The sequence below is a fragment of the Patiria miniata genome, unplaced genomic scaffold, assembly GCF_015706575.1.
Source record: "Patiria miniata isolate m_02_andy unplaced genomic scaffold, ASM1570657v1 HiC_scaffold_4, whole genome shotgun sequence".
NCBI classification, from domain to species: Eukaryota; Metazoa; Echinodermata; class Asteroidea; order Valvatida; family Asterinidae; genus Patiria; species Patiria miniata.
Window position 1 is genome coordinate 6,801,678 of NW_024037071.1, and position 23,065 is coordinate 6,824,742.

The 23,065-nt window shown below is 41.1% G+C and overlaps 1 protein-coding gene across 1 annotated transcript; it reads left to right on the top strand.

Annotated features, from left to right (window-relative positions):
- Positions 1 to 6,429: 6,429 nt before the first annotated feature.
- LOC119739932 (cytosol aminopeptidase-like) lies at positions 6,430 to 22,293 on the top strand. The gene is made up of 12 exons (XM_038215073.1): positions 6,430 to 6,550; positions 9,070 to 9,191; positions 10,262 to 10,316; positions 12,289 to 12,463; positions 14,384 to 14,489; positions 15,456 to 15,617; positions 16,503 to 16,658; positions 17,788 to 18,001; positions 18,725 to 18,830; positions 19,520 to 19,712; positions 20,499 to 20,629; positions 20,850 to 22,293. Exons 1-12 carry the CDS (start codon positions 6,449 to 6,451, stop codon positions 20,903 to 20,905), a joined length of 1,578 nt encoding a protein of 525 aa, XP_038071001.1. The 5' UTR covers positions 6,430 to 6,448; the 3' UTR covers positions 20,906 to 22,293.
- The last annotated feature ends 772 nt before the right edge of the window (positions 22,294 to 23,065 follow it).

The window sequence follows — 23,065 nt, forward strand, 5'->3', positions numbered from 1 at the left end:
TGCCTTCTTTCGTTGATTACTTCAAAATGACAGCTTCCCAGAAAGAATAATTTCACAGGGAGTTTAGTCTCCTTACTATCTTTCAACCAAGTTAGTTTTTCAACAATAATTACGCCAGTTACTTTTCGGATGGCTGCAAATGATGGACTCTACCTTTAAAAAGAAATCCAAATTTTCGCCAAATTTTATGAAAAATGTAAGGCTAACCTCTTGCAATGTTTGTCAATTTTCGTGAAAAAAATAAAATTGCTCCAAACTTCCTGGAAAGTCTCCTCAGGGCCCCTGGAACACATTGCAACTCGATTTAGGGACAGATATATTATTAAAAAGAAATTCATACTTAAGCCAATTTTTATGAAAAATGTAAAGCTAACTATGGTGGCCCTGAAGGGACATCGCATATCGCAAACGTGTGCGCATACGTATGCGATGTCGCGAAATTTATTGCGAACGTGTGCGCATACGTATGCGATGTCGCGAAATTTATCGCGAACGTGTGCGCATACGTATGCGATGTCGCGAAATTTATCGCGAACGTGTGCGCATACGTATGCAATGTCGCGAAATTTATCGCAAATGTGTGCGCATACGTATGCGATGTCGCGAAATTTATCGCAAATGTGTGCGCATACGTATGCGATGTCGCGAAATTTATCGCGAACGTTTGCGCATACGTATGCAATGTCGTGAAACAATTCGCGAATATGTGCGCACACGTATGCGAATTTGTTTTGCAATGTCGTGAATTTTATTGCATACCTTGTCGCATACCTTTCAGTAAAATTCCTAATGAACTGGGGAGTTGTAGCAGCTAGTCTGGAATCTAGATGTACTGTTAGATATAAATAGGGTCTGACTAATAAACCTTCGCGCGCACGCTGTTCCTCGTGCAATCGTTACTACTAGTACTGTCGAGCGCGAACTTGCTACTTACGCAACTTTCAAATTTGCGCGCGCAAGTTTCAAACTTGCGCAAGTACCAAGTTTGCGCTCGACAGTACTAGTAGTAACGATTGCGCGAGGAACAGCGTGCGTGCGAAGGTTTATTAGTCAGACCCTATTTATATCTAACAGTACGTCTAGATTCCAGACTAGCTGCTACAACTCCCCAGTTCATTAGGAATTTTACTGAAAGGTATGCGACAAGGTATGCAATAAAATTCACGACATTGCAAACAAATTCGCATACGTGTGCGCACATATTCGCGAATTGTTTCACGACATTGCATACGTGTGCGCACACATTCGCGATAAATTTCGCGACATTGCATACGTATGCGCACACGTTCGCGATAAATTTTGCGACATCGCATACGTATGCGCACACGTTCGCGATAAATTTCGCGACATCGCATACGTATGCGCACACGTTCGCGATAAATTTTGCGACATCGCATACGTATGCGCACACGTTTGCGATATGCGATGTCCCTTCAGGGCCACCATAGCTAACCCCTTCCTGGAAAGACTCGTGAACGACCCTGGAACACATTCCATTTCGATTAAGGGACAGATATATCATTAAAAAGAAATTCATATTTAAGCCAATTTTAAAGAAAAATCCCTGCCCCCCTCTTAAACTGATAAATCGAGAATTTTTTGTGAAATACAAGAATTTTTTGAGAAATGTTTTTTAGAAAAAGTCCTGGCGACGCCCATTGCGGTGGGGGACCCCCCCCCCCCAGATCCGCGCCTGCACCTCCTCGATCGCAACACATGATCGAGTAGTGTGCAATGACACTTGGCCTCCGAAAATCAAAAGGTGGTAAACGGGGGGGGGGGGGGGGGGGGTGGAGATCGCACTATACTTTCAATGGGGGCGCTGTTCAAATCCGATGATTATTAACACTTGGCCTATATCACAGAATGTGCATACACCCCTAACAAAGCTGCAGATGTTCGTATTTTTGTGGAAAGCGAACATTGTTACCAGTAAACAGTTTTTGCGTGTCAGAGCGGGGGGGGGGGGGTATTTCGCATTTTTTTCATGGATTTCGATGAATTATTTATTTTTTTTAGACAGAGCTGGGGAACCCCTTTCCCCCCCCCCCCCCCCCCCCCCCCCCGATCCGTACCTGCACCTCCTCGATCGTTTTGCGCAACACATGATCGAGTAGTGTGCAATGACATCGGGGATGACCCTGCATTTCTTCCGAAGCTTTCGGCAGCAGCACGTGCCTTCCGCCGCCGTCTCCTGCAAGGCTAACCCCTTGCAATTTTGTCAACTTTGGTCAAAAAATGAAATTGCTCCAAACTTCCTGGAAAGACTCCTAAGGGACCCTCGAACACATTCTAACTCGATTCAGGGACAGATATATCATTAAAAAGAAAGTCATATTTTAGCCTAATTTTATGAAAAATGTAAGGCTTACCCCTTGCAATTTTTGTCAATTGTCGTCAAAAAATTAAAATGCTCCAAACTTCCTGGAATGACTTTTAAGGAACCCTGGAACACATTCCAACTCGATTTAGGGAAAGATATATCACTAAAAAGAAATTCATATTTTAAGCAATTTTTATAAAAACTCTTGCAATTTTTGTCAATTTTCGTCAAAAAAGGAAATTGCTCCAAACATCCTGGAAAGACTCCTAAGGTCCCCTGGAACACATTCCATTTCGATTTAAGGACAGATATATCATTAAAAAGAAAGTCATATTTTAGCCTAATTTTATGAAAAATGTAAGGCTTACCCCTTGCAATTTTTGTCAATTGTCGTCAAAAAATTAAAATGCTCCAAACTTCCTGGAAAGACTTTTAAGGAACCCTGGAACACATTCCAACTCGATTTAGGGAAAGATATATCACTAAAAAGAAATTCATATTTTAAGCAATTTTTATAAAAACTCTTGCAATTTTTGTCAATTTTCGTCAAAAAAGGAAATTGCTCCAAACATCCTGGAAAGACTCCTAAGGTCCCCTGGAACACATTCCATTTCGATTTAAGGACAGATATATCATTAAAAAGAATTTCATATTTTAGCCAATTTTATTTAAAAAAAAATGTAAGGCTAACCCCTTGCAATGTTTGTCAATTTTGGTCAAAAAATGAAAAAGCTCCAATTTGAAAATACCTGGAAAGACTCCTAAGGGACCCTCGACAACATTCCCACTCGATTTAGGGACAGATATATTATTAAAAAGAAATTCATATTTAAGTCAATTTAAAGGCCTGCGCCCTTTAAATAGCTACAGCAGCTTTAAATTATGTCTTTATATATAGGACATGATAAGTTACTCAGAATGCCATCCCAACCGTCCTTCACAAGATTCCGTGAAGCTCGTCAGCCATTCCCGGCCAAGCGCCCTAGGCTAGGCCCTAGCTGTTTGCAGGGCGGGTGTTCGGGCGAAGCGCTATGCGTATCAAGATGCACATCGGTATCACGAATAGCGCCCCTAGTGTAATGTGGTGTCCTGGTGTAATGTTGTTTTCGTCTACATTTTAAAAGTCGGGTTTTTTAAATTAAGGATGAGATTTTCCAGTTAATATTATTTTTTACGAAAATAATGTTTGATAACAGGCTGACGAAGGACTGTTGGGAACAGCGAACGGAATATGCATGTAGGCCTGATATACAGTATTAACAAACAAATCCGTAAAAAAAAATCGTTTCCTTTTTAAAGACGTCCGTACGATTTTAAAATAGAAGTAGGGGAGTTGAGAATCTGTGTCTGTCCAAATACAAAGAGTAAAAGTCAGGCGCAGAACCCCTGAGAGGGGTTTGAACCCCCCCCCCCCCCGCCAACACCCCACCCACGTTCTGACGCACGCAAAAAATGTACATCTATAACAATTATAATAATGATAAGGTCCGCCTGTCCGCAACAATCGGATATGAACATCTCTATTAAACAGGCCTGACCCCTCCCCCCCCCCGCCAAAATCCCAGGATCCACCCCTGCACGCCTGATGTCTTTTTCAAAAAAGGCCTGCATAATAATAGTTTCCATTGTTGCGTAACGATCGAGAATTAAGTACGTTTAGCACACGTAGGCCTACGACTAACAGGGCTGCCGTATACAATTTTCCAAAGAAATGAAAACAGTGGGCTCATTATTGCCCGAAATGTCAACTTCTTTCCGTGCATGGAGCCCAAACAGATGGACCCACCAATGTGCCACGTTTCTCCGCCTATTATTTTTGCGAAGAACTCTAAGAAAGCCGAATGGCCTAGTGGTTAGATTCGCCGTCCACGCATCGCGCGGGGCACGGGTTCGAATCCCCTCGGTGTCTTTTTGGTTTTAATCACACTCTTTCAGTCGTTATATAAGATGTTTAATTTCCCGTCGTAAAATACCAACGGTACCTTAGCTTAATCGGTAAGCACTGCGGCTGGTACTGTCCGTGAGTTCCAGGTTGGCGCCTTCGTACAGGTTCAGGGCATTTGGTCCACTCGGAGGATCAGGGCTTAGGGTGCCGCCCTGTTCCTCCCTTAGCTCTTTGCTTTTACATGGTGCCTGGCCCTCCGGGGTTATATGGATGGACAGGGAAGGAGGTGTGTATTGGTCGGGGACGCCGAGACCCCGGAAGAGAACTAAGGGATTGGCTGGGGCATTGTTATGGCTCAGACCGATCCCTGAAAGCTTGACTAGCACATAACTTTTTGATTTTTTTTTAAATACAACATTTGCAAACATCGAAAAATAAAACTACCAAGTTTTTAAGAAATAAGTTACTAGGATGTTGGTAAATGACAGTCTAAAGCATCCCGTTATTATGGCACCTGGTGAAGTCATATTTTTATTAAAAAAAAGCTAATTTTTGTATGCATTTCCAACGGTGGTCGGCCGACCACCGTTGGAAAAAAACCTCACTTTTTTATACTGCTCAAAATTTACCAATTTTTTTTTCAGTTCAACTTTCGTTTGCTATTGGTTTCATGTTCATGAACGGGTGCAGGCCAGCTGGACTGGTTCCCTTATCTTACAATTTTCCGGCATCTATAAATTGATCTATTTCATCTTTAGTGGAGTCAGGGAAACAGACTACTTGCAAATTTTTCTTTTTTCTTAGTTTTTCCAGCATTTTCGAAGACAAAACTTCAAACATGCCAGTGTAACAATATACTATTCTCTCAAATAGTTCATATCTGAAAATTACAGCCAAAGCCAATGATGTACATTCCCTTTAAACTTTGGTTTAGTTTGATATTTACATCTGCTCGGCAGGTCTACGATGATATTAAAAATGAAACAAAGGTCAATGTCTTAAATCAATGAATATTTAATAATTGAATGTTATCAAAATTAATTTTCGTTCGATCAATACGACTACCATTATTAATGGCGTAATTTGAAGTAAGAAACGCCATATAAAATATTATAAGGGGAAAATATAAAGATGTAATGTATTTTATACTAGCTCGCACCATACTGTCAATGGGGGCGCTGTTCCAATCCGACGATTATTAACACTACAAATATCCCATAAACAAGCTGCCTCTGTCCGTATTTTGTGCACAGTCGGACGTTAAACCAGTATAATTTTGTTGGGTGTCGGAGAGAGAGAGGGGGTCGCATTATTTTAAAGTAATTTCTATGCACATTTTTTTCTCTCACAGAGCTAGGGTGTTGATCTCAAACCCCCTGGATCCGCGCCTGGGCGACTCTTGTATGGTGCTTGTGTGAATTTGATATGCCGGCGCAACATCGGATCATTATTATTATTCGTCGTGTCAAAAAAGTCTTTCTTAGTATGATCCTAAATAACAATGTTGTTTCAATACAAATGGAATTAAACAAAAAAATCAAAAATTTCTATGAGGACTCAAATGAGACATCGCATGGAAAAAACTCGGCCGATGTCAAGCAATCAATTAATTAATTTCAACTTTCGAATTACGTAGCAGGAGGCTCCTTATTCGTTTATTCTGAATAGCAGTAGTGCGCGCAATTTCAGAAGTGAAGCCTGCCATTTCAAACCAGCTTTTAAAACTGTGTAACTTGGCCGGCAAAAGCAAACAAGCAAATTTATTTTTTACGGGATGTTAAAGTCCTTTGATTGTTAATCGGAAAAGATAATCGAAATTTTGAAAAAGCAGGTAGGCCTTGCATACCAACTTTTAAGATATCATTATCAATGTCATACTTAATGAAATGTGTGTGTGACGACCAAATGTTGAAAGGATACTTCAAAAACACAACTTTCAACATTTTAAAGATGGCGTCGAGCATTATATACATCAACTGCAGCCCTAACTATAATGTGTCATAATATGACACATCATAAATGTGTCAAAATATGTGCCTCAATAAGTCTTATTTAAATGTGTCAAAATATTATTTTGACACATTTAAATGAGACAAATCCAGGGGTTGAGATCGCGCAAGGTCGTACCCTTGAGGAACGAGGTTGACCCGGTCGATCCATTGATCTCCATATGGAGACCAATGGGTCGATCCCATTCGTTCATGATCATACCCAACCCAGAATGCATTGCTACAATCAAAATGGCGGCGCCCATGCGAGTGAGAACTACGTTCTCTATTTTCCGAAGGGTTTCCAGCCAATTTGGTTCGTGGAACAGGAACTATTGCTCTGACGTTACAAAGGTAATTTCACAATATTTAATTTTGAACAGTTTATATTTATTTTCAACTTATTTCATGTGAATTTCAATGGTTTTTAATTTGGCGATCGTGTACGGTGTAGGCCTATCTGATTTTCCGTAGTACTAGTGTATCTTACTATCTACATATGATCTAGGGCCTTCCTACATGACCTACCACTGTCATGACTGTACCACAGTAGGGTCTACGGGCCCGGTTAATATCATCTGGTTATACTTATAGCTTGACTAACTCCAGCTCTATTGCTTATCGCATGAGAGCTGGAGGTACATGTACTCCTAGAACTATGAGCGGAGCCTCATAGATCAAGAAGCCCGCAAAATTGCCTGCAGCACAAAACACTAATAAAAGTACAAAAACGTCCATCAAAATGCAGCCATTTCACACAGAACCGCTGCACAGTTTGCCCCTATACTCCGTACTTTATCTCTTGACATACTCACGTATCTTGTGCGGAACTAACATGGGTGGATTCTGTCGGTTTTTAGGCCAAAATGATGAAAAATATGCCCTTTCCGCACTGAGCCAACCTGACACTTGAAACGTGCACGCATATGATCGAGCGATGATTTTCGGTTCGCTCGGAGCGCGCCGCGGGGGGTACGGTTCAAGCGAAATGCGAACAAGTGCATGTACGCGCGGCGCGCTCCGAGCGAACCGAAAATCATCGCTCGATCATATGCGTGCACGTTTCAAGTGTCAGGTTGGCTCAGTGCGGAAAGGGCATATTTTTCATCATTTTGGCCTAAAAACCGACAGAATCCACCCATGTTAGTTCCGCACAAGATACGTGAGTATGTCAAGAGATAAAGTACGGAGTATAGGGGCAAACTGTGCAGCGGTTCTGTGTGAAATGGCTGCATTTTGATGGACGTTTTTGTACTTTATTAGTGTTTTGTGCTGCAGGCAATTTTGCGGGCTTCTTGATCTATGAGGCTCCGCTCACGCGGAGCCTCATAGTTCTAGGAGTAAGCTGGAGGCACAACTATGTTACAAGAAAGACGATCGTCAGGATCGTGTAGTGTAGACCCCCTGTTTTGTTTTGATCAAATTAGAGTCAAAAATGTTTTTTATTGCTCAAAATCACCTTTACTATCTAAAGCAGATTTTTTTTTCAATTCTAATGACACCCGTTTTGCAATGTTGAACAGTTTCCTGGGGTAGAAATTACGATTTTCCTTCGCGGTTTGTGCCTTGCGATTCAGCGCGCCTTGCGTGCTCACAGTACATCGGGTGGTGATCGCCATCTTTATGTTCGGGTTGCGTGTTGTCGCCGTGCTGTCATCGTCATTTTACCCCCAAATTTCCCTCAAGAATTAAAACCCTTCCCTCTATCTATGACATGCCTGTTTATTGAGAATTTCGCCAACTAGTTTGGTCGGTCTATAATTTTAAAGTGGATTTTGTTCCCTAGGAACCGGGCCCTTCACTACATGATCGCCACAAGAAAGGGGTCATAAGAGGCCCGATATTCTGGACCGTATATATCCCCAGTGCTTTACAAAACGATCCATTTTCGCTATATTATCCCAAATTCCTTAATTCATACCTCATAAGTCATACGATGGAGCAGACATTCATGAAGCTAATAATCGACTTCAAACAGAACAACGAGGACTAAAGTATGAAATTTTTCGCTGATTTTGGTGGCGATTCTCCAGAAACTATGAGAAAACGTCGCGCGACACTATTCTGCCGTTGAACAAAAACCCCAACATTGGCCAACAAAAACATCAGATTTACCTCAAAACGGCCTCCAAATGACTAGATACGCCACCTGAGGTACAATTAGAGATTGATGATTAAAATCGAAGTACTAAAGTTTGCTTACGATTCGGATGAAAAGTGAAATTTCCTGTTCAATTCCGAGACCTCCCCTCGCGATCGTGAACGCGTTAAATTTCCGACTCGTGTTTAAACAACGCGATGTGGACGTGTCCAGCATTCATTCGATGGTCCCAGTGTGATTCCGTTACCGAGTGCGATGCATCGATTATGATAATGAGTAGACAGGATCTTGTTTGTACGTGCACATACAAACAAGACATACATAATGTAATACTGAAGCTAAACATTACCCACGAAACCACCTCATCAATATTAACATTACCCAATTTTACCCAACCGGATTGGAATCCCCTAAATACCACCTTACAAATCGCCCTTTTAACATGATCTACATCGCCATCTTTATATCCAGTAGTTAAAAAATGTGAATTGTGGTGTCCAAAGTTACTTGCTCCAGGAGGACAAAATCCCTGAAATTTTCAGAACATCGCGTAGAATTGTTAGTAGGTATTATGCAGTTCAAATACTTCAAAAGATCCTCCAATCTATCATGGAGAAGGAAGGGAAATGTCATTCACACTAAATGTAGCACCTTCTTTCAAGAGTAGAGTTGTGAATATTCCGATATTGTCCAAGGTGAACTTCAGGGTACTCATTTATGCCTGTACTTTGTGTATGAATTAATTTGGAAAATGATTCTACTCCATGCACAGAAGGGAATCATTGTTGGTGTGTATAGCAAAGAAGATGACAAAGAAGAAGGTTTCGTCTTTACAAAGGCAGCTGAGGAAGTGAACGACAGAGCGTCAGGGCGATTGCAGGAACTCTTGAACATGTGAGAATTTTCTCAACACTGGCTGTAATTTCTCTGTTTCTTTAACAATGAGTTCACTATTTATAAATCAGAACAACGGAGACAATCATGTCTTTGCTCATACTCCAAGAAACTTGGATTTTTGCCTTATTTTAAGCATTTAGACACAAACTGGTTTTAAGGAAAGCTTGCTTTTTCAAACCCCATTAAAGCCAGAGTCCATCATTTGCAGCCATCCGAAAAGTAACTGGCGTCATTATTGTTGAAAAACATACTTGGTTGAAAGATAGTAAGGGGACTAAACTCCCTGTGAAATTATTCTTTCTGGCAAGCTGTCATTTTGAAGAAATCAACGAAAGAAGGCCTTTCCAACGGTGCGTCTTAAGACGCACCGTAGGAAAATTTAAATTAGTAGTTCGTTTTGTTATTCGGCGCAGCGCGTGCAAGCATTGGCACGATGTACAGGTGCGTGCTGTTGCTATAATTCATCAGATCGGTGCGCGACATCGCGTAGCTGCAATGGGCTCAGTGAGAACGTGTCTCAGACGCTGAATTCAGGCCCAATTCAAAACATGATTCAGCAACTTTTGATTTGAATTTGAGATCCTAGAATGTTGTTTTTCTCGAAATATACAGCTGAAGCTGAGCTGAAACTTCATCAGGTCAGTTGTTCAGCACCATTCTTTAGATTTTGAGCACTTTTGTTGCTTCAAACGAACAAAATGCACAAATTACAAATGATGGACTATGTCTTTAAGGATGGTTCATACTCAGCGCAAAAGCAGACCCCAATTTGTGCGGTCACAGCAAAATGGCAAAAGTTAACCATTTCAACCACGACTAATTTGGCAGCCAACGTTTTTTTTACGTCAAAATTGCTTTGTATTCGCATTTGATGAAGTACCGGTATATGAACCAGCCTTCGGTCATTCCGCGATACTTGCTGTGGAAAATGCTTCAGTCATCAACCTTGTTTTTATATGGTTGAAATCTAACCCTTGTTCTTTATGTATCAATCGAGGAGGTGTCTAATCAAAATGACATCCGTGTTGATTTTCTTTACATGCTCCAAAATTTGAATTGTTTTTCAGTGCTGGGCCTACCGTGAAGCAAGGCAAGGCAAAGATTCTCTACGATGTCAATCAGGTTTGCATTCAAAAATTGTTTCCGTAAAAGTCCCAATATACTATACAGGGTGAGTAACAAAAAGCGAAACCCAAATGTCGGGACCATTGTTTTAGTGAAGTTCTGCATGTAGTACTTTGAAAATCTAGGATATGAAAGCCCAATTCATAAGCTTTCTTTTAGTACAAGAATCATTCAAATCACTCATGTTCTTTTCAAGTTACGGAATTTTAAACACAACCACCATTTCCTCGGATCACAAAAAAGGTGTGCGTTCTTTCAACAAAATGAAGACAATTCACACATATCCCGATGTGATTTGCTTTCGTTTTGCTGATACCGGTAGAACACTTACCTTCTTGTGATCCGTGGACAGAACTTTAAAACTGTGGTTGTGTTTAAAATTCCATAACTTGAAAAGTACATTAGTGATTTTTAATGATTCTTGTACTAAAAGAAAGCCTATGAATTGGGCTTTCATATGCTAGATTTTGAAAGGGCTACATGCAGAACTTCACTAAAACAATGGTCCCAACATTTGGGTTTCGCTTTTTTTGACTCATCCTGTAGACTAATCCGGCAACTGCCATTTTCTGAGGTGGTAAAAGGCTTGCGCGAGTCGCTCTCAGGTAATATGCACGCACTCCGTGCTGATCCTTCGACCAATAGTGTTACCAAAATGTGCTCGCGCCACGTTTTTAAGAATGCATGCGGCACAAGCGCAAACGTGATGCCCCCTCTAAAATGGCTTCTAATTTTGTTTGCTGAATTAGTCTATAACACTACTTCACCTGAACAATTTGCAGTTTTTGTCTAATAATCAAATGAAAGAATGTTTGGGTACAAAATGTTGGCTCTCTAACATAAGCCGTTGCAGTTCTAGTCTTGATATCAGTCACAAATGTTCCTTTTTTTCCCCAAACATTGCTTCAAACACATTTGCTCTCTTTTTGTGAAACTGATCGCCCACAGTGAATTGTCACTTGGCATGCATTACATATGGCACTAGTCGCATGTCAATAGCGTTTCTAAATAATGTAAAAGCTTTTATTCACTGCTGGAAATACATTAGGCAAGGCCACAAATGGCTGCAAAGTAAGATGTAAACAAACAGGATTTTGTTCAACATTTTCTCCGTAAATGTAAGACATGTGGATTTCATTTGACACACGCCTTTGAAGTATGGTTAGTGAACAATCCAAAATGCTACATTTTGGCATTCTCTGTACATAAGTGCACCTTTAACCAGTTCGCGCCGGGATTATTTTGACAAGAACAGAACGAGGCGCGGGATTAATTTTCACTCGACCTCAAGCCAGGCGGGTTGAAGCCATCACCCTGAATGCCAGGCAGTTTGAAGCCACCACCTTCGGTCAGCACACTAATATTTCTGGAAACTCGCTGCGAGCGGGTCACTGACAGATATTTCCGGCCACGCTCCCTGCGTGTTCATCAATCATCCGTTCCGAATACAGTGGAACACCGCTATACCGAACATTTGGCTATATCGAACATCATCCGTGGCTCCCGGTTTTAATGTACAAAACGTACCAAACATTTTTGTTGAAAAAATCAACAGATTAACCAAAAATCGACTGGATGCATTAAACGCTATTTGAACATCAAACCACCCATGGTTACATCATGTTTGAATGTTGAAGAGCGGTAGATGGCTATTATTTCCCCAAGGAATAAAAGGGAAAAACGTTGCTAAAGTTTTGTGACGACTCCTCGTGCGGCCGCGGGATGTGAGAAATGCCAGCTCACTATTGGTCAAAAGAGCGTATACCGGCGATTCAAAATCGCTATACCGAACAATCGTTATTACGAACACTTTCTGTGGATCCCGCTATATTCGTTATAGCGGCGTTCCACTGTACTGCAAAACCTTTGCTTGTATACACGTCATCAGACGCAAACTGATTCAAACTAGAAATATCCTTGCATGTTGATGGCAAAAGACTAGAAAAAAGCAATCCAATTTTTTGTACAGGATTTCAGCAGTGTAGCAGTCGTGGGTCTGGGCAAGCAGTCTGCGGGATACAACAATGTGGAGCAGGTCAACGAGGCGAAGGAAAATATTAGAGCGGCGATTGCCGCTGGCGCTACGCAACTCAGAGAGTCGGGGGCCAAGCACATCAGTGTGGACCCTTGCAGTGATGCACAAGGTGGGTGGGATGAGTTGGCTCCACCCATCCCTCTCAGAAATATGGCATATTGGTAGTTATGAAAAATCAAGACTGGTATTAAAGCTATAGTCCATCATTTGTAATTTGTGCATTTTGTTCGTTTGAAGAAACAAAAGGGTTCAAAATCTAATGAAGGATACTGAACAACTAACCTGATGAAGTTTCAGCTAAGCTTCAGCTGTACATATCGAGAAAAACAGCATTCTACGATCTCAATTTCAAATCAAAAGTTACTGAATCATGTTTTGAATTGTTTTGAATTGCAGCCATACGCGACGTAGCGCACTGATCCGACGAATTATAACAACCGCGCGCGCGTGTGCGTCGTTCCAATACTTGTGCGCGCTGCGCTGAATAACAAAATGAACTACTAATTTAAATTTTCCTACGGTGCTTCTTAAGAATCACCGTTGGAAATGCCTTCTTTCGTTGATTACTTCAAAATGACAGCTTCCCAGAAGGAATAATTTCACAGGGAGTTTAGTTCCCTTACTATCTTTCAACCAAGTTTGTTTTTCAACAATAATTACGCCAGTTACTTTTCGGATGGCTGCAAATGATGGACTATAGCTTTAAAAGCAGGAATGCCTCTATGACGGCTGTTAAGAAATTTTGAAATATCTCACTGGCCAAGGAAAATTTGACAGGGGCTGGACCATAGAGCTATATTAAATTACTAGAGTGCTAAGTCGATGTACAAAGTAATGCCTGATGGGGGCATCCATGTTTGTGCACAAACCTATGCAAAACTCGAAATTTTATACGGCTTCTGTACGGCTATTTGCGTTTGTATTCCATACCGGTGTGTCATTGAGGCCGATACTCCCAAAACCGAAATGCACGATCAGTAAATGAGCGTTTCATTTTGCTCTACGCAAACAGCGCAACGTGTGCGCGTCCAACCGCTGCAGATGTTTTTCACTGTGACATTTTTGAACCGTCAAGACGCGCTTAAGTTGTTTGTGTATCTTCTACTTGCGCGTTGCATTTAGAGTACACTTTTTAAAAATTCAATCCATCTATTTTGATTGTGTTCTACGAACACGCACATAAATTTAAAATGTCTGCGCCCAGACTTCAAAGCGTCTCCGAGCGCAAGAATGAGGAGTTAGCGCTCTAGTAATTTAATATAGCTCTATGGGCTGGACTAACATTTTCCACTAGGGGGCACTGGTCATGATACAGTTTGCCCACACAAGTAAGAGAGATAACAATATGCAGCATTTTGTTTGCATTAATTAATTAACCCTGCTGAATCCAACAGGATCCAACTATATCATACACCCGTTGGAGCCTGTTGGATTGAGCAGTAAACCCCTTGTGCAAATGAATATGTACATATTCAGAGTCGGATTCTGTTGGGTACTGATAAATGTCGACAAGTTGGACTCTGTTGGATCCAGCAGACAACTAAAAGTCAGGCACAATTGTATTATGTTGGATTGAGCAGGAAGTAACCATTGGACTCTGTTGGATTAAGAGGGTAGTCCTGAGGAACCCTAAGGGGGTTAAAGAGCAATTTCTACTGTTAACTAGAGGTTTAATTCACATAACAGTGATGGTAAATGTCCTCTTTTTGTACTTTTTTCCAATGCTATTTCCTATGTTAGGGATGGGGTAGTGGGTGAGGGGACATTATAGAGTTATCAGGGTTTGAAAACCCAACCCCAAGCCCATAACCCCCAACCCTATCTCCACTTCCTACATCTTAGATCATCATTCAGGACAGCGTAGTCATTTCTTTGGAATGGCTACACTCATCAGAGCCAGTGAAATCCTCAATGTCTTGCATTTTCTTGCTTGCTCAATGCAGTATCATTTGTTTTGCTTGTATTTTTTTTTAAATTGTTTTCGAGTAACTTAACTGCAAATACATTGTATTTCCCATTATTCCTGCAGCTGCTGCAGAAGGTGCCAGCCTCGCTCTGTTCTCCTACGATGAGCTGAAAGATGAAAGCAAGAGAAAGCCACTCGTGGAGCTGGACATATTGGGCAATACAGAAAAGTATGTATGAGTGAAACCAAAGTTGCGTTAACTTCCGGTTCCATTCATGCTATGCTGCATTGTGTGAAGTACGCATGGTTGAGCTGAGATGACGTCACACTAAAGAATCGGAAACAGCTCAATGCAGCCTTTTTTTTTAGGTGCAAACAGCTATTCGCAGTAACCATCTCTGAAGAATAACCTGCCGGGGAGATGGTTATTGCTCAGAGATGGTTATTGCACATACACTCAACCAAAAAAGAAAGTCCCCCTTAATACTTTTTTGTGTAACTCAAAAACTACTGGGCACGTCTTGCTCAAATTGCGACTGATCAGTACAGAAATTCCTTAGCAATCAAGCCATACTCTTTGTTTTACCCAAAACAGTGATAATGTGTACAAAATTATGCAATTTACGACAAATGCTACCAAAAAAAGTTGCACTTTTGTATAGGTGCAAGGTGAGTGTGAACCACAACTTGCACGTATACAAAAGTGCAACTGTTTTCGGTATCATTTGTCTTAAATTGCGACCTATGCGAGATACTCACTTATGAGGTGTTTGCGCAGTAACCACCAGAATCAGAGGTGCTCAGTAGTTTTTGAGTTAGACAAAAAGTTTTGGAAGGGGTGACTTTCTTTTTTGGGTGAGTGTTGCTGTTTGCACCTGAAAAAATGGCTGCATTGAGCTGTATCTGGTTCTTTAGTGTGACATCATCAAAGTCACTAAACGAACCGGATACTCCCAGGGAGCTGAGACGGTCTTTGAAATGTTATATGGGTCTAAGGAGCAGGTACAATAACAATGTAAAAGCGCTTTGAATTTTCTTTAATGTGCTTTATTAATTCCCATTATTATTGTTAAACACAAAATGGTGATCATAAAAGCGCTAAATTATGGGCAGAACAGAGCCACGAAATTAGACCCATGTCATTAACAAATATTTATTTCTTATTTTTTATCTGTGTAACTTTGCGGGGTATCAGGTCAGCCAAGGAGCAGTGGGCCAGGGGTATGACCTTGGCCAGCAGCCAGAACTTTGCCCGGACCCTGATGGAGATGCCGGCCAATCGACTGACGCCGAGACGCTTTGCCGAGATCACGGGAGAGCAGCTTCGCATCACCAAGACCATCGTAACAAGAGCGCAGTATGTTGACCTAATAACACATAAATGAATTGGTTGCAGGGGATAGCTCGCTCAAATTTTTGATAAAAAACTTTGTACCAGTGAAATCTTGATAAAGTCAAACCTCAAGGGAACAGGTTCAAAATTTGACTTAAGCAGAGTTTTGAGTTAAGCAGGTTGTGTTAAGCATCATTGTTGTGCTACTGAAGGCAATGGATTCTCTGTTGGACTTAACAGTTATTTTGAGTTTTCAGGGTTTTCAAATTAGGTTTTGCCTTTCACCGACGTATAGACGAAGGGCAAAACCTAATTTGATTTACATCACCCCGACGCAAAATTCCATCTTATGAATTATCAGAGTTTGACTTATCAAGATTTCACTGTATGTTGATGCTGTGACTTTTTTTTCTGTATTTTGTTAAGACACCAGTCCTTCTGATTTGAAAATCACAGACGTGTGGAAAAAGGCACACCTGAACTTTTCTAGGCTTGTTATTTTTCTTGGCGTGTGATTTTTCTAGGCGTGTGATTTTTCTAGGCGTGTGATTTTTCTAGGCGTGTGATTTTTCTAGGCGTGTGATTTTTCTAGGCGTGTGATTTTTCTAGGCTTGTGATTTTTCTAGGCGTGTGATTCTGTGGTCCAAACTGGGACTGAACAATCTGGTATTTTTTATATTTCATCTTGGTTTACAGTAAAGCCATTTCAAGAGCTCACAGATTATGCCGTAAATGTATTCCGAGGTGTGCGGTACAGAGGGATTCAGGCGTGCGATTATTCGCACTTCTCGGGAGCTTTTAGGCGTGCAATGGCGTGGGGCTGCGATCGCACGCCTCAAATCAGGAGGACTGAGACACTTAAATGAAAAAAAGAACAATTATAACCAGCAAATTTTTTTTTCCACCCAGTACACAGCAGTGGGCAATGGAGAAGAACATGGGAGGTTTCCTGAGTGTTGCCAAGGGCTCAGATCAGCCGCCGATCTTCCTAGAGATGACCTACAATGGAACAGACCCAGCAGTCAAACCGCTGATATTGATTGGCAAAGGGGTCACCTTCGATAGGTATCGCAATGATGTGCCAATCTTTTAACTACAGTTCCAGCTGTTATAGAAATTTAAGTTGGCTTGCAACCATAGAGCTATATTAAATTACTAGAGCGCTAACTCGATGTACAAAGTAATGCCTGATGGGCGCATTCATGTTTGTGCTTAAATTTATGGAAAACTCGAAATTTTGTACGGCTTTTCTACGGCTATTTGCATATCTGCATTTGTATTCCATACCGGTGCGTCATCGAAGCCGATGCGCCCAAAACCGAAACGCGCGATCAGCAAATGAGCGTTTCATTTTGCTCCACGCAAACAGCGTAACGTGTGCGCTGCCCTCCGCTGCAGATGCTTTTCGCCGTGACGTTTTTTGAACCGTCATGACGCGCTTAAGTTGTTTGCGTATCTTCTACTTGCGCGTTGCGTTTAGAGTACACTTTTAAAATTCAATCCATCTATTTTGATTGTGTTCTACAAACACGCGCATAAATTCAAAATGTCTGCGCCCAAAGTGGCTTCAAAGCATCTCCGCGCGCAAGAATGAGGAGTTAGCGCTCTAGTAATTTAATATAGCTCTATGCTTGCAACTCTTATATGACTGTAGTTCATCTATTAGGAGATAGATGGATGTTACCACTTTACCTATTCTATTTCAAAGGTCTGGTTGAAAGGAAACTAACCGAATTTTTCGGTCGCGGCGGACATTTTGTGGCGTATGCATACCTATTTCACGTTGTGTCTATCCAGTGTACCGTACACGTTGTGTGTTTGTGTTGCATAATACACACACTGCACCAATACACAAATGTTGTTTCTTACACGTCTGCATAATGCAAACCACTCTGCGGCAAGATTCACAACTAGCACTCAACAGCTCGATTTTTGAGAGTCAAAATTTTGACCCCCGAAATTTGTTCTCGCATGATTCTCACAAGAATATCACAAAAACGCCCAGCTTTTATAGGATGGTTGTGTGGACGTATAAATCCTACTTTTAAATGCTCTTTCCATTTAATACCATTTCATTTATAACCCGTTTTTGTAGCAGAATTGGCTGTATTCCAGGCCATAATGTCCTCTTAATTTCGGTCGCTTTTCAAAATTTTCAAAATTCTTTCTTCTTGACACAATAATACTTCCACAGCGGTGGTATATCCATCAAGCCAGCACAGAACATGGATGCTATGCGAGCCGATATGGGCGGAGCCGCTGTGGTTGCCGGGGCAATGGATGCCATAGCAACGCTGCAGCTGCCAATCAATGTAGTTGCCCTGACGCCACTGTGCGAGAACCTCCTGAACGGGTCAGCCAATAAGCCGGGGGACGTCGTCAAGGCGATGAATGGAAAGACAATACAGGTGAAAGTGTGCACATGTGAACAACTCAGTAACAGTAGTGATTCTTTTATAAGCCCATCACCCAAAAGTAGCACTGGCTATTTTGGGGGGTCATTGGGGGGGGGGGGGGTTGCATACTTGTTAAAGGTAGAGTACATCATTTGCAGCTATCCAAAAAATAACTGACTAAATTATTGTTGAAATACTTACTTGGTTTAAAGATGGTAATGGTACCAAACTCCCTGTGAAATTATTCTTTCTGGCATGCTGTCATTTTGAAGAAAACAATAAAGGAAGGCCTTTTCCAACGATTTGTCTAAAGACATTCTTTGGAAATTTCCATAAGTAGTATGTTTTTAATTCGGCGAAGCCATGAAAGAGTGCACGCAAGCGTTGACACGACGTACGCGCGGTTGCTATTATTCGTCAGTTCGGTGCATGACATTGCGTAGCTGCAATCGACTGAATCAGAACGTGTCCCAGATGCTGATTTCAGGATGCAAATTCAACACATGACTCTGCAACTTTTGAATTGAAATCGAGATTGTAGAATATTGTTTTCTTGAAATATACAGCATCCACTGAGCTGAAACTTCATCAGGTTAGTTGTGCAGCACCCTTCTTTAGATTTTGAGCACTTTTGTTGCTTCAAACGAAAAAAAATGCACAAATGATGTACTCTACCGACAAATGATGTACCCTAAGCACACCCCGATGACTGTAACATTCTCCGTTTCTCCTCAGATTGACAACACTGACGCAGAGGGACGGGTCCTTCTGGCTGACGCTTTGTGCTACGCATGCACAGAGTTTGAGCCCAGAGCTGTGATTGACCTTGCAACACTCACAGGTCAGAGTTTAAAGGGAATGTACAACATTTGCTTTTGCTGCAATTTTGAGAACTAAATGGATTGGAGGATTAGTATGTTATAGAAAATATTGTTACACTGACTTGTTTCACGTTTTGGGTTTGTAGATGCTGGAAAAACCAAGATAACCAATTATATTCTTGTACTCTGGTTCCCTGACCCCACTTAAGATGAAACGGAGCAATTTACAAACTTTGGGGAATTGTAAGATCAGAGAATCAGTCTAGCAGGCTTGTACCTCTTCACAGGTGTGTAATCAATTGCAAAGAAAATGCAGACGAACTACATATGACAATTTAGGAGCACTTTTTGAAAAAAGACAGTTTTCTCCAACACTGGTCGGCCGACCAGCGTTGGAAAAAAACAGTTTTTCTTGAAAATGAAAAATATTGTTTTGCTGTTACAAATGTATTTTCCCTTCAACAATACATTTGTGTGAACTGATCACAATACACTGGGTTCACACTGTTGCCCAAATACAAAACGGCTCACCTATGCCCACGACTAGCTCTAAGTAGAAATGTTCATTACTTTTTGGGTATGGATAGACAGCAAGCTTGAATGCATCTGACATGCACATTGGATATTTGAAAAGTTTTATGGCCATCACATGGATGGTCTGGAGAGCCACATTTATATCCACTTCCTGTTGTTTCTTTGTACCTTTCAGGAGCCGTTGACGTAGCCTTGGGTTCAGCCGCTACAGGCACCTTTTCTACCTCCGAGACACTGTGGTCAGACCTACATCAGGCTGGAGTGGAGACCGGCGACAGGTTGTGGCGTCTGCCTCTCTACAAACACTACACCAGTCAGGTGACGGAGAGCCACCTGGCTGACGTCAACAATGTTGGCAAACATCCAAGGTTTGTTCAGTTGTCTAACTTACATTTCGAAGCATCGAGCTGTATACTTCCGATGGAGCCCAGAGTGTCTTTGGAATATTTCATTTGCCCAATGAGGCTCCCCGAGGCATTGGAAATTGACAAACTAGTTTGTCAATGTCCAATACCGAGGGGAGCTAATATCGACTGTCCACCCGAAATAAACCATGTTATATTTGTTTTACTATACCTCATACATATTCAGCTGCCGATTTTTTTTTTCTTTGCAGTATGCACCTAAAAAAAAAATTTCAGAGAAACTTGTCCCTCTCACCAAAAGAATCTTATTGCTCAACCTCAGTGCAGCACCTCCAATAATCACATGGTGTCCAGCCATGCTGGTTGGCCGACCAGCATTGGAAATTGATACAAAAAATACCACTTTTCTTGAAAATGTCACCACACCAGGTGCCATGATTTTACAGGATGCTTTAGACTGTCATTCACTAACAGTCCAGTTAGGTATTTCATAATACAGTCGAGTCTCGCTAATACAAACTCGTTCGGACCTAGCCAAATTGTTTGTTATATCAGAATTTTGTATGAAGAGGAACATCAGTCCCATTCATTGTGCACATAAATGCACAGTCGGGACCAAGGCCTTATGTTTGTTATAACCAGAATTTTGTATTAACAGAGTTTGTACTAATGAGAGTCGACTGTAATTTGTTTGGGTGGTTTGTTTTTTTGCAAATGTTGTATATTCCCTTTAATTGAAAAGCAAGAAGGGCCTATTGACTCAACGACCTTACACCTTCCTTCCCACAGGTCGGCAGGATCCTGCACTGGAGCGGCGTTCCTTAAAGAGTTTGTGACCGTGCCTGAGTGGGCCCACCTTGACATCGCTGGGGTCATGGAAAACAAAGATGAGATTCCCTACCTTGTCAAAGGCATGACAGGTAGGATCGTACGCAAAACTCCTTTTTGTTACTGTATTCCGACAACGGAAACAATTCATATTTTCCAAAAATTGAAAAGCTGGCTGAGCACTAGTATGGTTTTCTGAATTGTGATTGTCTTGTGATGTTTAAATACTCAAGTACATCCTTGATTAACGCTTTGCATTTTTTGATGACAACATTTTAAGTTTTTTTTCTTTTCTTTCTCTTTATTTTTCAGGCCGTCCATTGAGAACATTGGTGGAGTTTGTGGCAAGGATGGCAAACCAGTCTTAAATGAATCACTGAGATATAAAGAAAAAGATCCAGACATACATACTTTGTTGCATTCACAGAAAGTATATAGATGATAAGATGATCAGATTCAAAATTATGACCCCTCCAGTGAGTGTGGACTTTTTTTATGGCGGTGTTTATATTTTTAAGCCCTGGTATATTCTCTTGGGGCCTAAGCGAACAAATACCATCTGCCCAATCCAGAAACGGAACTTCGGGGTGAGGTGTTATGAAATGACTTACTATTGTGAAAACTCCTTATTCATAAGTATTCATAATACTTGCATATAATTGAGCATGAATAATTAATTGTGAATGACAAGTAAAGGTGATCATAGAATAAATTATTATAACTTTCCTTTTTTTTTACCAAAGCAGATTTGAAGTTGCCTCATAATGTGGATCATGCCGGAATATAATTGCAATGCTGTAGACTATGGGCTTCGTGGACGGGACACACAAGCATGTGTGCACTGTAAAGTACTGGTGTCATATGAAAATCGGACTCGTATGAAAATCGGACTCTTTTTCCCTTTTATTGGTTAAACCCTCTCACGTGACCGGTCCCTCTCCTAATTATCTATGCATGAGCATGCGCAATACCATCAATGAGTGCGTATTTCATAAAACCTAAATTCATGCTACACAGGTTCACACGTTAATTACACACAACTTCCTGAATGTGCCCAAGCTATTTGCCACGGCGTCTATGTGCGAGTGTCGGGCGTCGTCGGCGCGCGAATACATTCGAATTTAACTTGTGATGGTCTCCCAGACTAATCCCCGCCCCAATAACTTTAGATCATGCGAAATACGCAGTGGATGGACCAGGAACCAGTCTAGGTCTCCCCAACTCTCCTTTTCTGGCCGTTGAAGGAGTACATGTGCACAGAGTCCATAGTATATTCTCCCATCTCCCCTGATTTTCAACATTTTTCGAACCCATTAGCAGCTGTATGAAATTTTATTACATTACTTCTGTTGCCTGATGAATCCTTATAATAGAGCTCATCTGGTTTGGGGCAGTGTGAGGGAGTAACAGGTAGGGCGGTTTTGGGCGGTACGGGGACTAATGGGTTCAAAAGAGGATGGGACTAGATAGTGATCCGAGAGTTTATTAGATTAAGTAAAAGTATGTAAGTAAATTTTATAAAAATATTCAATTGTCTGAAATTAACCACCGTTTGATTGTAAATTGAACTTTGAAGTTGATTATTTTAATCCACTTTATATTTTATGATGCTGTACTTTGAAAATGAAAGAAGAAACTCATTCAATCTAGTACAGTATGGCAATCTGCCATCAACTTTTATTCCCCCCCCCCTGAAAACTTTGTACAAAGGAATCATTTGTGAAGATAAATGGCAAATAAAATGTAATACAAAGAATACTTTGACTTCAATAGTCTCATTTGTTTCTTAACTCACAATTTAGGAAAAAGGTTCAATTCGGGCGATTCACAATGCAGTGCGCCACCAAGAGTTTGCCATGGAGAGTTCATTTTCACAGTTCCTTGCGGGAGATAGTCGACAAATTCGCAGCGCGGGACATTTGAAATTGTTAGTGTTTCCGGCAAGTAGTTTCGTAAGCGTATGATTGGAGTATACATGTATGTTTGCCCTGTTCTTTTCTTTTTATCAGTACAGAGTTTTTTGTAAGGCGGCTGAACACTATGCCCCAATCTATATCAAATTAGCTCAAGTTGTCTACTGACACTCGTTCAAACGGGCCATGTTTTGTCGACCGTAAACTTGAAAAATGGACTCTCCATGGCAAACTCTTGGTGGCGCATTGCATTGTGAATCGCCCGAATTCTACACTTTGTCTCCCCTTGTCTTCCATAAGTGAGTACACATGTAAATAAACAATGTTGTCATTAGCATGTAGGTATGTACAATACCGCAGTAGCAAATCAGTTGTGGCACAAATAACATCCAAGTCTGCAGTAGAATTCCGTCACTGACAATCCTAAATGTAATAATTGGTACGGCGCATTCAATAAAAGTTACATTTTTTAAATTATAGGAGAGACGAACAAACTGGCCAAAATGTGTCACTAGGCTAGACGATCCTGGGTCCGAATCAAATTGAATTGATTCCAAGCCTGTAATTGAAATCATATCCCAACTTTTTTTTTCTTGGGAATGGACTCTGGGCAGT